Source organism: Oreochromis niloticus, linkage group LG12 (assembly GCF_001858045.2).
Source record: "Oreochromis niloticus isolate F11D_XX linkage group LG12, O_niloticus_UMD_NMBU, whole genome shotgun sequence".
NCBI classification, from domain to species: domain Eukaryota; kingdom Metazoa; phylum Chordata; class Actinopteri; order Cichliformes; family Cichlidae; genus Oreochromis; species Oreochromis niloticus.
This window is the reverse complement of record NC_031977.2, coordinates 2,215,719-2,233,715: the sequence shown is the minus strand read 5'-3', so window position 1 is coordinate 2,233,715 and position 17,997 is coordinate 2,215,719. Positions and strand designations below refer to the sequence as shown.

Genomic DNA, 17,997 nt, shown 5'->3' with positions numbered 1-17,997 from the left:
TATCTCCAGTTTTGTGATCCTTGTAGTTCAGTTGGTAGAGTGCCATCAGCTACAGTTGTTAGCATGCTGCTAACTGTTATATCAGTATTCCAATAACCAATTTATGAAAAAACAAAAACTGTATGTGTTATGGTCAGGGGCGATTCTAGGATCAGAGCTTTGGGGGTGCTGAGCACCCAGAGAGCTGCCCAGCCAGGCAAGATAAACTTTACACGTCACGATGAGACGTCTTCCCTGTCTCTGTCAGTCCCTGCATCCTTAAATGTCTCCAGTTGTCCTGAGTTCCCTCTGACTGTCTCCTTGGTGCATTTAAACCTGTTCCTCCCTGTCCTCATCGTCTGTTGTCTTCATCTCCGCTGTCAGTCAACAGAATTTTGCCCTCTCTGTGCAAGTCTGCAAATTTCTTTATTAAATCATAAGATTCTTAAATTCATCAAGTTTCTCTGTGCCTGGGTCCTCGTCACAAAACATGACATCACCATTTTGTACATTTTAATGCTCATAGTGAGTAAGAAGTAAACAGAGTGCATGTTTTGGACAGAGATTCACTTTTAATGTGTGTGTATAATATAATACAGATACATAAAAAACACTCCCAAAACAGAATAAATTATTACAAAATATTAATAAAAAACTATAAAAATGGAGGCAACTTTGCCCGTGGTAGAATGTATACAATGTATGAAAAAATCTTTACTGCAGATACTAATTTGACTAATTTAATAATACTAATATTGTGTTGTAAGATTTATGAGTTTCATGCTTTCATAGTGGTACTTGGGAGAGCTTGACATTTTTCTCAGGTGGTGCACACTGTAAAAAGTTTGAGAAACACTGATAAGTGTATGTGTGATTAAGATTAAGGAACTGACCTCCCAGCCCATTGTTCCTTCAGTGGGCTGGTTTCAGTCATTATGCAAATGTACTGTTTATAAGTCAGCTGAGACTGAAGAAGTCACTTGGATGAGTGATGAAACGTTTCTCCCACAAAACGCTACGTCCAGATGAACAGAATCAACTTTTGGAGAAGTGTGTGTGTGCTTTTAGAAAACGTCTTGATGCATTCTCAATCATCCAGGAAAGTAAATCTCCAAAAGTTGAATCTGTTCATCTGGACGTAGCGTAGCTTTAGCTTTTAGAAAACATTTAAAGCTGCAGTACAGAATCTTTGAAACAAGCTAGCTTAAAACATTTTTAGAATATAAACAGAGCATCTGCTTCTCTTTACAGCTCCTCATTCCACCAGGGCTCTGTTTGGTACTTTCTGATAGTGCGCAAATGTGATGTATGTACTGCGGCAGTCATACAGACAACTGGACGGTCCAAAAGTTGGCCTACCTATTACTGGCTGAGGTTTTAATAGAGTTGTGGCTGAACCACATAAAAATATATAATTAATTTTAATCTCCTCAATCAATGATAATGTTATGTTGGAATGTTGTTAAAGAGGGTCAAAAATGTTTCAACCCAGTTTGTTTTGCAGATTCTGTATAGCAGCTTTAATATAGGGAGACACAACTTCCAGACTGTACGAGTAAAATCAGGTTTTTTCTCTTCGTCAGTTTAACAGTTTCTGTTTTGCCTGTCACTGTTCCCTGTCTGTTTTCTTACCTGGTTCTTCCTGACCTTGTACTTTCTCCTCATGTTCTCCTCTTTCCTCTCTCCCTCTTTGGACTGACAATCATACACAAATAGATTGTATTCAATTAGATGAAAAAATTACATTAAAATGAATTTTTTTTTATTAAGATCACTAACGAAAAGTCCTCTCTCAGTGTACTTTCAACCAAAAGGCAAATAACCAAACCACATGAACATCTAATAAAAGATATAAATATTGAAACACTGATCCAACATTATCCTTTATTGATTGATCATTTGTTCTTACACTTTTACCTGAACACACACACACAACAGGAGTTATAAGGTTAATGGGCATTCAGTCAGTTAGCTAGTTAGTATCCATTTCAAACAGGACAGTGGTAACAACAGTAGCTACGGACAATTTTAAGTTTTAGATTTTAAATAGGCTGTATACATTTCAGTGGGAGCAACAGGACGGTCAAATGTCGCTAAATTTACTACAGAGCAGGACGGATTGTAGGGTAGCAAACATCATTGGAAGACACGTTTTCAACACTGCAGGTTACCTGGTGTAAGGTTTTTCAGCTAAAAAGAAACATGACTCCTATCTAACTACATAAAGAGTAACTGAAGGTTAAATGCTGCTAATATGTCCTGTTTTAATCCAGGCACTCCACCTCCGCTCCGCTGCGTCTCAGCTACCATCGCTCTGGAAGCAACGACCCTAGAGCCAGAGCAGGGAAGAGCTGGAACAAACCATTTTGGGAGGGGGGAGAGGTTATCTATACTTTTGTTGTTAAAATGTTCCGTCTCAACCAAGTACTGTATGCTTTTTATATTTTTAGTAGTGTTCACACAAACAGCAAATATTGTAAAAAAAAAAAAGTAAGAAATCTTTGGGGGTGCTTTGATTCATTTTGGGGGTGCTGAAGCACCCCCAAAAATGGGCTAAAATCGCCCCTGGTTATGGTGTTATGTTATGTTAATCCAAAGGCTTTCCAATGCTGTAAAACTGGCATTTAAAAATGGGACACTTCACGGTCTGACTTCCTTTTAGTGGTAGAAGTGGACACTAGAGGAACTGCAGTGATGGTTTGAACTTATAAAGCTTCAGTGTTTTTTCTGCCTCTTTGTTATCCCTTTAAAGAAAAATTGAAATTGAAAAAAAAATATGCAAACCCACACAGATTAGAATCCTGTGTCCACAATTTATAAACTAAGGTGGATTCACGGTGCCTATTTTTGGTCATCTACAATTAGCCAGACCCCGTTCAGATTCACTCCCCCCAGCAAGACTGTCCTATGTTTGTAATAATTCTAATACACTTAAGCACAAGACAGAGCAGATCATCGTGCAATGAGCTGAAACATTAACCTGTTATTTATTATTATTATTATTTGGTTTTCATATGTACCTGTTTTCAGTGATTTCAACTTTAATAGGAAATTAACCAGACAAATAATTCTTTCTCTCTTTTTTGCCATATTTTTCAAGTATGAAAGAGTTCTGGAGGTGCCCCTGATGACCATGCAGATGATGGTTTTGGAGTTATACCGGGGAAAGCTGATGTGTCAGGGTTTTTTTCCTAGCAGTAAACAATTAAGCTAAACTTAAAGGTAAATTAAAGGATCACGTAGTCTAGAGCCCTCTTTGTGAAGTAGTTTGGCTGATTAGTTGGGTTTGAAAAACAGCACCTGCCTACAGCCCAGCATTTGTTTCAAATTCTGCATATTTGGCTAGAAAATCAACGTTACCTGATTTTTCTCCACACTTCTGATACTACTGTGACAATATAATTCTGATATACAAAGTCTTTTGCACGTCCCATGTCCTGAGATCAGGAAATAAAATAGAATAGAATAGCTTTTTTATTGTCACTGTTACAAGAACAGTGAAAGGCAGTTTGGCATTTCTCCATGTGTGTGGACTACACAATAGCGTAAGTATTTACACAATAACAGACAAATTTACATTTAGACAAGAAAGATATGTACAAGTTATACATACACCTGCAAACATACACGCACATACATACATATATGTATATATATATACATATTTGCATCCGTACATACATACACACATATTTCCACATACACGCTTACATCTATATACATACACATACATGCCATCTAACTAGCAGGTGCATTGAGAGGTGCAGTGTGATCAGTGATATTGCACATTGAGTGTGTGTGGGGGGGGATGATATTGCACATTGAGGGGGGGGGGGGGGGGTGCTGTTGGAACTATACTAAATAATGTTATAATAAATACAGTTTAAAGTGAGTGTGTTAGAGTGAGTGTCCAGGGTGCGAGGGGTCTTTAATGATGATGCTGGCTTTCTGCTGAAGTCTGCCAGTATAGATGTCTCTGAGGGGAGTTAGTGAAGTGCCGATTGCCCGCTCTGCTGCCCTCACCACCTGCTGCAGTTTCCTCTTGTCCTCCGCGGTGCAGCAGTTGAACCACAGTGTGCAGCAGTAAGTCAGAAGGCTCTCAATGGTGGAGCGGTAGAAGTTTACTAGCAGTCTTTGGGGTAATTGGGCCTGACGTAGTTTCCTGAGGAAGTACAGCCTTTGTTGTGCTTTCCCTACCTGGTGGGAGATGTTTGTGGACCAGGTAAGATCGGCCGAGATGTGGACTCCGAGGAACTTAAAGCTTTCTACCCTTTCTACCTCCTCCCCATCAATGTAGAGGGTAGAGTGCTCAGATCGCTTTGTTCTTCTGAAGTCGATTACCATCTCCTTGGTCTTGGCTGTGTTCAGGTGCAGGTTGTTGTCGTCACACCATTGCTTCAGATGCTGAACCTCCTCTCTGTAGGCTGAATCATCGTTGTTGTCGATCAGTCCTATGACGGTGGTGTCATCAGCAAATTTTATAATGGTGTTACTGGTGTGGATTGGTGAACAGTCATGGGTGAAAAGTGAGTATAAGAGGGGACTGAGGACACACCCCTGTGGGACACCCACATTCAGAATGAGGGTGGAGGAGGTGTGCTCTCCCATTCTTACGTTCTGGGATCTGTTGCTCAGGAAGTCCAGTATCCAGCTGCACAGTGAGCTGCTGAGTCCTAAGTTGCTTAGTTTATTAACCAGTTTGTGGGGTTGAACTGTATTGAAGGCAGAGCTGAAGTCCACAAACAGCATTCTCACATAGGTGTTACTACAGTCCAGGTGTGTGAGGGCTGTGTGAAGAGCTGTTATTATGGCATCCTCTGTCGACCTGTTTGCCCTGTATGCAAACTGGTATGGATCGAGGTTTGCAGGGATGGCAGCTTTAATGTGTGGCATGATGAGCTGTTCGAAACATTTGGCAATTATGGGTGTTAAAGCAACTGGACGATAGTCATTCAAGTAGCTCACTGTGTTCTTCTTGGGCACTGGAACGATGGTGGCTGACTTAAGGCAGGATGGTACTACAGACTGTAGCAGTGAGAGGTTGAAGATGGTGGTGAAAACCTCTGCTAGTTGGTCTGCACATGCTTTAAGCACTCTACCGGCTACACCGTCAGGACCAGCTGCTTTTCTCGCATTGACTCTGCGCAGTGTGGCTCTGACCTGGTGCTGCTCCAGCTGGATGGGAGCGTCGTCCCTCTCTGTAACGGCAGGATGGGTGATGGTGTCCCTGTTTTCTTGGTCAAAGCGGGTGAAGAAATGGTTTAGGGTGTCAGGTAAGGTGATGTCTGGGGAGTTGGTTTGTGTGCGACTGTCTTTGTAGCCAGTGAGTGTCTTGATCCCCTGCCACATGTTTCTGGAGTTCTTTGTGTTAAAGTGTTCCTCGATGCGCTGTTTGTATTTGCGCTTGGCTTCTTTTATGCCTTTAACCAGAGATTGGCGTGCCTCTTTGTAGACTTGTTGGTCTGAAAATGAAAATAATACAATAATACAGTTGTACATTTTTGGTTTAGCGGCTTAATTTGGTCTGTGATTATATGAAAGTTATATAAAAGTGTTTTCTCTTTTCATTTGTTTGTACCAGTTTTGCTCCGGAGGAGTGTTCCACTGGAAGCGATTGTACTGCGTGAGTGGGTTTGTTGTTGAGTCCTCCGCGCCACGGTGGCGCTGTTTGCACGGTGAGACACTGAAATGACGAAGAAAAAAATCTCCGGAAACTGCTTTTTGTGAGCACGCGGTGCGTCCGGCCTTTCCGACGGAGCAGCGAAAAGGAACATGGTGGGGAGCTCTCACTCTTCGATTAACTGCCAAATTGTGGCCTTTAAGAGCCGCAGAAACCCGTCTGTTTCGTGCTATATGCGTTTATAAACTTCTTGGGTACTTGTTAGTGCGTATGTTGATAGGTAGGCTGCTACCAGAATAGAATAAAATGATTTATTACGGAGCGCTAGTACCGACCAGCGCCGCTCAGCTCAGTTGCTAACCTGAAGCTAGTGGAAAAAATAGCGACAAGTAGCTACTACAGCTGCGTAGTTTAACTGAAACATTTGGTACAAATAACGTATCCTTGTTAATACTGGTAGCAAATAGCTTGAATATTTCCCCTAAGTAATGCGAATGTGTAACGTACGGATGATGTTAATGTTAGCTCGTCTTGACTTGTGAATGTTAGCCGAACTGATGGCGTGTTAGATGCCCATGCTCTCCTTAAAATGTGTTTGCTTGTTTTCTGTGATTCAGGCCAAAATCAAGGCAAGAGATCTGCGGGGCAAGAAGAAGGAGGAGCTGCTAAAGCAGCTCGACGACCTGAAAAATGAGTTGTCCCAGCTGCGAGTGGCCAAGGTTACTGGTGGAGCTGCTTCCAAACTCTCCAAGATGTGAGTACTGAACATAAATCCAAATCTCAAGCGCAGCTTCCTCCTACTGAACCAAACCAGATGAGCCTTAACTGGTCAGATACAGATACTAGACTGACCAGAGTCAGGGATGCATGGGATGTGACTCATTTACCATCTGATAGAACTTGAGTAAATAATTTCCCAACCACAGTTGTAAGGTAATGAGAAATGTTCAGTTCTGCTGTTGTTTCGCTGGGTTAATCTAGCTAGTAGGTTTGGATTCCATTGACGGCTCAGTGCTGACACTTAAAGAAGTACAGAATAAGTAATGGATGGCCAATGGAAGTCAGCAAGTTCAGAGTTGGCACACACAATGAAAGAGTTATCCTGGGGATACTTTTCTTTGCTATAGGTAACCCCATCTAAAGAAATTTGCATTTAGTTTAACAGAATTTTATATGGATGTTGATTCAATAACATGTGACTGCTCAGACTTTTACCTCTGGCTGAGTTGTTGGCCATGTCCCTTTTAAGGTGTTTAGGAAGCAATATTCTATTAAAATGTGTAATTGAAATACCTGAGGGTGAATATGAACAATGACTCAAAAGCTAAGAAGAACAAATGAAGAAACAATATAACCAAAAATTATTGTTTAAAGACCCACGGATTTGTCTTTAAGTCTTCATTTTTGCCTTAACATCGGCAATTTCATTGACTTTGGTCCAGTATTTTAAAAGCTTGTTTGTACATTGACATGTGGTTCACTTTGTTTTTGTTGCCTGACCTGAAACGCATACACAACAAGAGATTTGTTAGAAACATTGCAGGCACAGTTGTAGTTTATTTTTTTTTAAGTACATTAAAACAGCTTATGTGCTCTTGTCTTGGACACTTTCCTAAGTGGTTCCACGGCTGATTTTCCTGTTTATTCTTCACAGCCGTGTTGTTCGCAAGTCCATCGCCAGAGTCCTGACTGTAATCAACCAGACACAGAAGGAGAACTTGAGGAAGTTCTACAAGGTGAGCGCCTCCAGCTGTTCCCATGTTAAACCCACTAACATCTGCCTACTTCACTCTTCTCCTTCGATTCTTGCTGATGCATTGCAGCTGATTACCAAAATTACTTGTGACTGTATTTGATATTAACAAGTGAGAATTCTAAACAAGGTACGACTGTGATTGTGATTTGCCTGCTCTTCATGCCAGTAAGAATTACAAGTTAATTAAATTAACGTTTTTGTTACCACAATTTGAAAAAATGAAGTTTGTTTCCACCAACATAAATTTATAACAGTTAACATCGTTTTTTTGACTAAAAAAAAGTAATCACTGTTATTAACAACAAGATTACTGACTTTTCTCCATTTAATCCAGGCTTTAAGATTGAAGAGGTGTGTAATAGTGTTTTTGTTTGTTTTAAACACAGGGTATAAATCCTGTAAATCCTACTCTGACATTAGCCAGAGTAATGTTTAGGAACTTCTCCTGTATCACTCATTGTTCACTCTTACATGTTGTAAGTTTTAGTCAGTGTAATCACAGTGTGATGTTTTGATGCATTAATGCAGCCATGCTGAGTTGTTTGCAGTGAACCCTCACACAAAACATTTTTCTCTCAAACCTGACACACCCGTGTTTGCAGATGGATTTTTGATTGTGATTTATGCTTTATAGTTTGACTGAAACGTGACTGTTTTTGCAGGGCAAGAAGTACAAGCCCCTGGATCTGAGACCCAAGAAGACCAGAGCTCTGCGCCGCCGGCTCAACAAGCACGAAGAGAGCCTGCGCACCAAGAAACAGCAGAAGAAAGACCTCCTCTACTCAATCCGCAAATATGCCGTCAAAGCTTAGAGGCATTTTCTAGTAACAAAATAAAATCTGTGGAAAATACTGTTTGTGTTGTTTCTCCATAAACACTTGCATACATGAACCAGGCCATGTTTATATGTTATAGTAACGTTTCAGAAGTGTGCGCCTGCTCTTTAGTGTCTTTGTTACAGTCAGAGGGATTATTTGGCTTGTTTTGTCTGGAGCCTCTTAAAAATAAAAGTAGGCTCTGCTCCTCATTTGAACAGACTCTACTGTGGAGCTCGAATCACTTTTTTTCTGAACTATCCAGGACTTGCATAGTGGGCTTGTTTAAATGGGGAAAATCTCATTTTTGAACCCAATGGGTTTGGTTTTTTGTTTTGGTGGGGGGGTTCAAAAAGGAGATACCTGAAGTTAATTTCAACAGCAATTCAAAGGGACATTTTGTGTTGCGTATTAATCTAATGACCTGTGTATAGCCAAAAAGACCACTAGAGGGCAGCACACTCAGCGCAGTAACATCCCAAATACTGAATGGCTCGTGCTATGAATTTGTGAACAGTCTTTATTTCAGAGGCACTGTGGCAACTACGGACAACTGAGTCGTAGCACCTGCTCAGTATCAGATCTATCATGTCTACCAAAAGCAGCTCAGTGATGGTGCTGGGTTAAGTGGCACAACGCTGGAAGTCTCACTGCTGCCAATAACATATTTTACTGGAGCTGGTACACGATGTTTGGGGACGTAGATGTATACCATTAGTCAGCAAACAGTGCCTCACAATATATGAACTTGAACTATTTAAAGTTATACAACCATTTAACTTTGTGGGGTTTTTTTAGGGCAACATGATTTCTGCCACAAACAGACACGCACATTCAAATAGATCTGAGAAGACAATCACCAATTCATATCAGACTGAGATGGTATAGAATTAATACAAAAGGCAAAAATTGATGACATGCAGCTCCTGGACCACCTGCTTCATGTACTTTGGGTGCTGGCTTTCATGCTGATGTGACTTTACACGTACAACTTATCTAAACAACTGTCTAACCCTTGATGGCAGTGATGTTCCCTGGTGCAAGCAGCTTCTTTCAGGAGGATAATACTCCCTGCTGTACTGAAAACATTGTTCGGGAATGGTTTGAGGAACATGAAGACAAGCTCTTCGTATTATCTACAGACAGTGTTGGGAAGGTTACTTTTAAAATGTATTCCACTACAGATTACAGATTACATGCCCCAAAATGTATTTTGTAACGTAACGTAACGGAATACTTAGGGTTACTTAATATATTATCAAGCTACAACTACATGAATGTACTATTGCTCTGTGATTTATGACTATTACTGAAGGTTACTTGCCATACTAATAACAACTAGATTTTTAAATATAAATATAAAATGAGTAACAGTAGGGTGGACATTAGGTAAGACTGCACTTTTTGCAGCGATCTCGTATAGAAAACTGTTCTGCGTGTATATAAAACAGGTCCGTTACTCATATTTTGTACTTTTAAATACGTAACGCCGGTACATGTATTCCGTTACTCCCCAACACTGTCTACAGATTCCATCGATCTCAATAAATTCAGCATCTGTTGGATGTGTTTGATTGACAAATCCACACTCTCTCTATAGAAGCTCTACCTTGTTCACAGGTTCAGTTCAGTTTAATTCAATTAAATCTTATTTGTATAGCACCAAATCACAGCCACAGTTGCCTCAAGGCGCTTTATACTGTAAAGAGCCTGCAATATTAATAATTAGCACCTCTAATAGTACTAACTGGTGCTAATCTCTTGAAGCCAGGATACCTTCACAGGTCCTGTAAAGTATGCATTGTATCAGTGCTGGTCTACTGTGTACATAAAGTTAGGAAAATGGTTTTAATGTGTGATGATGGAATTCTTCCATGAGGACACCAAGCTTGTCTGTGTGTATTTCTGTGTATGTAGAGGCATTAATCTGAGCTTAGTGAGTCTTAGGAATGTGAGGAATGGTAATCACCTTTACTCTAATTACTTTTCTACCCTCACCATACTGTCAGCTGCACTTTAGGTACCTCACAGCACATAACTCGCCCTTGTCCACTGCTGCGGCTCACACCGTCAGTATGATTCCTAACACTGTCTTCCTCACACTATCTGTTTGTTTGGGCCTGTTTTGCTCGACTGCCTCCTCTCGTGGGAGATCGGCTAACAAGGCAGGCTGCTTCAGAGTCAACAGCTGCAAATGCATCATGGAGAATGGCAGCGGAGTTATAAACCTGAAGGCTATGGGAGATGCAGATGGTTTCCTGGGTCGTTTGAAGCCCGTGGCAGCAGGCAGTGTGGTCCCGGTGGACACAGAGGTCCTCCTGTCCTTCAGCCCATGCCAGCATTTCTCCCTGCCAGATGACTTCATAGGAAGTGACTGCACCGATGTCGCAGCGTGCCTCATTGTCAGGTAGAACAGACGCATTACTATAGCAACCATGTAGATTTATGTCACACCAACTGTTTCTGGAGACTGTATTCGTTGCAGCATGTCTCTCTGTGAATTTGAGCTGTGAACAGTCCTCACCAGACTGTTTCAACCTCTGGTAAACATTCCAATAACCTCCAGTGGTTTCCACCATTGATTAAGGCTTCCTTTGTACATTGTGTGTGGATCCAATCCCAGGAAATGTTGAGCTGTAGACACTTCGTTTCCTTCACTCTGCAGTCATTTCTGAAGGAAACGTCTTGATTTATGTAAAGGAAACACAAAAACAAGGCAGTGGCTCACAGCTTTTCAGCGTTTTCAGACTTTCTAAGAAAAACATTAAACGTTAAACATCTTTCTTCTATAGTTGTAGACCTGCTTTGTGAATGTGAGCATAGGTTTTCTCTGGAGCACTCAAGGCTGTCTTACATATCTCGCACAGGAAATTTTAACTATAAGACACCTATTTTCCCACATTCTAGTTGTTAATGTACCATTTGACCTTTTCCGACATCAGTATTGATGTCTTTAAAGGAACGCATGCTCAAACAATATTAGCATTACCTGACATAAACTGGAAAATACTGCTGTGAGTTTCTCTGTTCTGGATTGCTTAAAAAATTCTGTGCAGGTTGCTCAGGTAATTTTATCCTGATTGTCCTATTTTGTAAACGTTTGACTCTGTTGTGCTGTTTTGTGTTTTCATCATTCCAGGGATGGTTATGCACCGAGCTGACTGTTCTGTCTAACATCAGGCTTGTCTTGTGTCTTCATGAATGTGCATGTTCAGCTATAGCAAATGTATTTTATTTTCTAAACACCATTTTAATAGCTCAAAGAACCTTGAAAATCTTTCCAAACACTGCTCATTACATCCTCCTATTGCTCACTGAGGACTGTTGTAGTAGTTCATCTGTTGTAAATGTATGTGTTCTAAATATTGGGGGAGTGTCCCCCCAGCACTCCCCCCTGAAATCTACACCATGTCGTGACTCAAGAGGCTGTGCAGCTGCTGACTGAGATCACAGCACAGTGTGTTTGGGGGTAAAAAAGGCCCAGTTAAAGGAATTTACTGAGTGATGTTATAGTCTTATAGAAGTCATCTCTTTCCTTCAGAGTCTTACTGAGGAGATGAATGTACAATATTGTGCAAAAATCTCAACCCACCTCTCGTTTCTTTATATTTTAGCCCCCTTAAACCCTCAGCTCTAATGGGATGTGTTTTTTCTTGCCATTGTAAATATGCAGTTGTAGACTAATTGTTGCCTCTTTCTTTACTCTTTTAATTTTTTAAACTGAATTCACAAAAGTCTCCATCTGATAATTTAAACAACCTGTTTCCTCTAAATCCTCTTAAAGTGATGTTTGATCATTTGTGATGAAGGCGAGTGGTTTTTTCCCCATAAATGTTGTCAGGTTAGAGTTGAAGTCTTTCAGTCCAATGCTGTGAGTGTTGTGTGTGTATCGACACTGTAGCATTATTTCAGTACAGGTAAACTGAAAAGTTGCAAAGTGCAGTAGCTCAAAGTACTAACAATGAGAGGTGAAAGTAGTTCTTTAACTGCTTGTCGTGTAGCATGTTAGTGAGTGAGGTAAAGTTAGTACCTACCTGGTAAAATCTTTGCAAACACTAATAAAGAATGAAAACCACTTTGAAATCTCCATCCATCTTCTTCCTCTTATCCGGACCAGGGTTGCAGGGGCAGCAGCCTAAACAGAGAAGCCCAGACCTCCCTCTCCCCACCTCCTCCGGCTTGTTGGGGAAACACCAAGGCGTTCCCGGCCAGAGATATCATCTCTGCAGCGTGTCCTGGGTCTGCCTTGCTCAGGAGGCATCCTTGTCAGATGCCCGAATCACCTCAACTGGCTCCTTTCGATGTGGAGGAGCAGCGGCTCTACTCTGAGCCCCTCCCTGATGGCTGAACTCCTCACCCTATCTCTAAGGGAGAGGCCAGCCACCCTTCAGAGGAAGCTCCATGTCCACCTCTTGTATCCACGAGCTCGTTCTTTCAGTCACTACTCACAGCTCGTGACCATAGGTGAGGGTAGGGACGTAGATCGACCGGTAAATTGAGAGCTTTGCTTTTACACTCAGCTCTGTCTTCACCACGACTGACCAGTACAGCGTCTGCATCACTGCAGCACCAGCACCAAACCGTCTGTCGATCTCCCGTCACTCGAAACAAGACCCCGAGATACTTAACCCTTTCACTCAGAGTGGTCACTACAGTGGACAGCTATTCAAAGGCTGTTTCCTTGTATTTGTGTCAGTGTTGATGGTATACTTAACATAAACCACTACATTGGACACTGATGTGTCTCTCCATACACATCAGTTGTCCACCTGAGTGGGCATGTAATAAACTCTTTGAAAAGTACATGTTTTAAAAAATGAAGTTCAAAAGGTGCCTCAATCCAACCATCCTCTGTTGTTCTTCTGTGAACAGGGATCACAGGCTCGGCGGACACATCAGCCAGTATATCAACTATGGAAACCATGAAGGGAATGAGTTCCACTACAACGACACACTAAAGCTGCTGTCTGTCTCCTACTTTGGTGAGCCTCACTAACACACTCATCCAACACGTACAGACGTTCGCTACTGTGCTGCTATGACCCGACAGCCAACCCCTTCTTCTTCTACTCATGTCTCAGCTCACAACAAGGACCCAATGACAGTCGTGCATTACCACTGTAATCCAAATCAGTCCACGTCTATCATCCAAGAGCAGAGCCTGAACAGCAGGGAGCCCCTGCAGATCTGGGTGGAGAGCCTCTGTGCTTGTCCAAATGCCTGTGCTGTGGGAGATCTGGGTCTAGGCACCATCTTCCTCATCATCCTCTCCTTCAGTGGAGCTGCGTACTTCCTCTTTGGTAATGGTTCGAATCCAATAAGTAATCCAAACCTAACAACTTATAAAATATAACAAAATGAAGTATTTTGTTACATTTTATAATCATGTTCACTCCTCAGCAGGAGCATGAAAGTGTTGCTTGGATTAAAAACAACATTTAGTGATGATGTTTATTGTAGATCAGATGTCAAAGTTCATGGCTGTTCAAGATGAAAGTGATACAAAGCAAATACTGAGAGTGTATACAAGTAACAGAGTCCAAACATCAGGCCATATGCTCATTTAATTTCTCTGTGCAAAGTTTTGTTTAAAAGAGTTTTTTATAGTTTCTTCCACATCTTCTGTCAGAGAGAGGGGAACGTAGATGTTCACATAAACATAGCCAAGTTTCCAGTAATGCCATCAGCTGATGTAGAAGTAATCCCTGTGAGCCTAAAGCTCGGGCTCTCATCTGCTCTAAATACTTGTTTCTGCTTGTATGTCAGTGAGAGTCGCTCCCAGCTGTTGTTCCTTCTTCCTGCTGACAGGCTCCTGTGCACTGAGACCCTTTCGCAGCAGCAGTGGTGCCCAGATCTCTCCAGAGCACAGTGTGTGGTGCATGATCTGCTACCTGTGTGCCGACAGGAGGCCAGCAAGAAGACACTACACAGATGCGGCAGATTGCAGGCAGGACGACGAACACTGCAGCACGCCTCAGTCTGGCTCTGTTCTACAGTGTGCTTAAGGCATAAAATCACACACTTCTTACAGAACAAGTCAGTCCCTGCAGTTGTTTTGTTGAATCCTTAATAAAAGACACTTTAACACTAACAATCAGCAGTGATGATAGCAATAACATACTATCACCTTAAAAGGAGAACTTTAGTTTTAACCAGTAAGTTTTTCTTTGTACAATTAACAAATCAAACAAAAAAGAAATTTAACTCCAGTTCATTCATTGCACACTGCTGTTGGAATAATTGGGACTTTAAACTGAGTTTGTTTAGTCAGTCAAGAGATTTCATGTAAATAAGATGTGAAAATGCATGTTTGGCCTGCCTTTTTTATTGAGCCACAAGATGGCAGTAATTTACAGGATGGATGCAAACAGTCATGATAGAAACTTTACAGACGGCTGTTTTAGCTGTAAGGAAAGAAATGACTTTGACTTTACGTCGGCCATGAATGATCAACGATCAAACACTGCTCATCCTGCTTATCCTGACAGAAGAGAGGACAAGACAAGTGACTGAAAAACAGGCCTTGTTTTCTGACACATCAGTGTGTCCCTATTGACTCTCATGTTAAAAGACTAAAATATAGCAATAATAATAATGGACTGCATTTATATAGCGCTTTTCTAGGCACCCAAAGTGCTTTACAATTCCACTATTTATTCACTCTCACATTCACACACTGGTGAAGCGAGGCTGCCATATCGCGCCATCGGCCCCTCTGGCTAACACCAGTAGGCGGTAGGATAAAGTGTCTTGCCCAAGGACACAACGACCAGGACAGAGAGAGCAGGGGTATTGAACTGGCAACCTTCCGGTTACAGATGAGCTTCCCAATTCCCTGAGCCACGGGGAAGTTACAATAACCTGTAACTTGTCCACTTGGGTTTATAAAGCCTTAAAGTTAGAACAGTGACAACAATAACCAACAGGTGTACCAACAACAGGAGCTGTAGCTGATAGTGGACTGCCTGTCAGCAGACAACTATGGACTGTGTACCGGTGCCTTTGGATCATTTGTTTCCAGAAGGACTGCAGACGCAGAAACATCACACATTGTTATTATAAATATAAGTAAATTAAATGAGCTTTTTGTTTTATACTAAGAAACAAATGTCTTTAATGAAACAAAATAATCCACAAATTCTTCTTTCTATTCATTGATGGCTTCTCAGTTATTACAACACGAAACACATAATCAGGTAAATCAGGTAAACTGAATAATCATGAATCCTAAAACTGATAAAAGTCCAACATCTGTGTGGATGGAAGAAAAGCTGACTGTGGAGCATAACAAAATAAAATGTAAAATCACTGACAAACCTATATAGCTGTAGTTACAGGTGAACACACCTGACTAACACGGCCTTCAAAGTGACTGTTTGCAGTCTGGAACTGCTTGATCAGCTCATCACATGACTTCAGTGAACTCTGAGGTTTCTATCGCTCTATTAAACTCAAGTCTTTGGTCGTGGTTTGTTAGCAGTGTCCTGTTCTTTTCATTCTCGCGCTCTCCGTTTTCCACATTCTACGTTTTTCTCGTTTGCCTCATCTCGTCACTACAGCTGTCATTTATCCAGGTTTTATTTTGAAATCTGCTCCACTAACAGTGATATGTATTGCACTGGGATGTTGTCCACAGAGATCTCATTAATTTGACCTTTTCTCAAGTGTCCCTGCGGTGCATATACACCGTCGTCCATCAGTGGTCATCCGGCTCTCAGAGCAGAGCGTTGATGCTATATTCTGAGAAGAAACTACACCACCTCATTAGGGAGCCTGTGTGTTTGTGTGTGCTGGTCATGTGGTTATTCTTTTGAGTTAAACTGGCTCCGAAGGTTATCCCCTGTGATCAGTTGGTGTCTGTGTTGTGCTGTGGATTGCTGAGTCCTGGATTAGGCTCGTCTTCACTGGTGTGCGATGTGTGTGAGATGGTTAGTTTGACCTCATCTTCTTCAGCGCTGGTCTCCTCTGATAAATGCCTGCAAGGAAACACAACGAATACGTCCCAGTTTGAACCAGTATGATAAGTGTGCGTGATACATAGAGCATAGTATATGTTTGTGTGCATATGCAGGAATACCTTAGCTGTTCCTACGAGATGTTTTAGACTATTTTTTAAAGCTAACTAATGTTTTGTTTTTTAGTTTGTCACTGATCTTCACCACATCTGGAATAAAACGTTGCTAGCTAGGATGTAATGGTGCAATAATTCCATCGTTCCTTTTGGAAGTTTTTGTTTTTTACTGATGATACTTTGCGAAATGTAATGAAAACGTTTACAGCAGCAGGGGGCAGCATTTTACCAGCAACTGTGTTGAGATGTTCCTGATTTCCTCCATAAATAAGAATATAAATAAAAAGAAACTGAAATAAATAAGTAGGTGTTCTTAAGGGTTAAGTTCTGGGTACGTTGATATACTACACCCTCTTGTGATACAGTTTCATGTTATATACAACTCTGTCGTGGTTGAATATCAGTTCCTATCTCCTGAACACAATGCACTGATGGGAATAATATACAGTCATTCTGCTTACACCCGGCTGTGTGGGAGTACTGCACTTGGCTCTGAAAAACAAGACAATGTTGTAAATGCTTAATAAACACCCAGTTCCAGTGAATCCCAGGGTCTCTCCCTGTCACTGCACTGTTATTTCACAGAGCTCCTTTTTATAAAACATCCTGTAACTTTATCCTTTTTTCCTTCTTTGTTGCATGGAACAATGCCATGGATATAACAAATCCCATTTAGGCCCAGCGGACATGACTTTCCATGCACTGCAGTTGCTCTAATTGCTTGAGAAAATGGTTTTTGTCTCCCCACCCTCGTACTGACATCACTTCTGAGACCTGTTTGGGAAAGCAGGGTGAAGACTACAAATTTTTATCCCAAACAAAGCTGAAAGTGATGCAGATTAATTGTTTCCTATGACTTAGAACAGCCTCTGTGCTCATACCTTATGTCCCGTCCGTCTCTGTCCTGCTTCTCATCTTCACACAGTGATGAAGGCAGATATAGATGGAGCTCTGAAACCTTTGTGGAAGCAGGATGCGTGTGTCGAGCCGGCCTCTCGCTGTCGCAGGGGGTTCTCGAGGTCTCTGTGCAGAGTGTGTGTTTCAAAGAGTTTATCACTCTAAGACACGCAGCTTTGAACTTAGACACATCTACACTGCAGATGTCATTTACCGCTTGATCTGGGTGATAGATTGGGCATGACTACATCTGAACAACCGTGTCTGCTTATCACTAGAGGATATCCAAAAGGCAATTACCCAAACTGCAGCAAAAACATCCATTAATCCAAATACACCAAAGCCAGTCGAATAATAGAGAAAGAATGCAAAACAGAGACTTTCATGTCAGTTGGCAATGAATTAGATTATTTGCTTAAGTCACCACAAACATCTGTTTCTCTCCAAAGCCAGAAGAAGAATTCATATACGCATGTTGTCTGGATATGATTATAGAAATTTACAGGCAGATGGAAGCTGTTGTGTTTGTGTGCATGTGTGTTGATCAAAAAGCTCTTTTAAGTGGTTAGCAGTGTGAAAAAACAGCAGCTTTTACCATCATTATTAACCAAACACATGAATACCAGATAGTTTTCAATAATAAAGACAATATTGTGTTTGTTTTATCAAATCCTCAAATCAGATCTGGTTTATTTTCATCAATCAAAATATAGAAGCTGAACATCAAAGACCTTTCTTAAATACCTATACATGAATCTGAATGACATCTATGTCTTACTTCAAAGAGCATTTACTAGGGTCAGGGTTGAGTTTGCTTAAAAATCACATTTTTAAAACCATAAGGTTACATTTCCAATGA

General features: G+C 41.2%; 3 protein-coding genes across 10 annotated transcripts in view; 2 read left to right on the top strand and 1 right to left on the bottom strand.

Moving 5' to 3' along the window:
- Positions 1-5,598: 5,598 nt before the first annotated feature.
- Positions 5,599-8,207, top strand: rpl35 (ribosomal protein L35). The gene is made up of 4 exons (XM_003455026.5): positions 5,599-5,754; positions 6,217-6,353; positions 7,254-7,335; positions 8,018-8,207. Exons 1-4 carry the CDS (start codon positions 5,752-5,754, stop codon positions 8,165-8,167), a joined length of 372 nt encoding a protein of 123 aa, XP_003455074.1. The 5' UTR covers positions 5,599-5,751; the 3' UTR covers positions 8,168-8,207.
- Positions 8,208-10,606: 2,399 nt separating this feature from the next.
- Positions 10,607-14,875, top strand: LOC100691406 (uncharacterized). Its single transcript, XM_025897069.1, has 4 exons — positions 10,607-10,713; positions 13,043-13,152; positions 13,252-13,470; positions 13,979-14,875. Exons 1-4 carry the CDS (start codon positions 10,616-10,618, stop codon positions 14,173-14,175), a joined length of 624 nt encoding a protein of 207 aa, XP_025752854.1. The 5' UTR covers positions 10,607-10,615; the 3' UTR covers positions 14,176-14,875.
- Positions 14,876-15,264: 389 nt separating this feature from the next.
- The window catches only part of LOC100691674 (uncharacterized), a 44,446-nt gene continuing 41,713 nt past the window's right edge, over positions 15,265-17,997 (bottom strand). For all 8 annotated transcript variants that reach the window (XR_003213233.1, XR_269611.4, XR_001225337.3 and 5 more), the window contains 2 exons: positions 17,123-17,264; positions 15,265-16,146 (listed from right to left, as the gene is read on the bottom strand). Coding sequence is in view for 5 of the 8 variants with exons in the window: in XM_005472898.4 (XP_005472955.1) it covers positions 16,017-16,146; positions 17,123-17,264 (272 nt within the window). In the remaining 3 variants the exon portion in view is untranslated. The remainder of the gene's footprint in view (positions 16,147-17,122; positions 17,265-17,997) is intronic.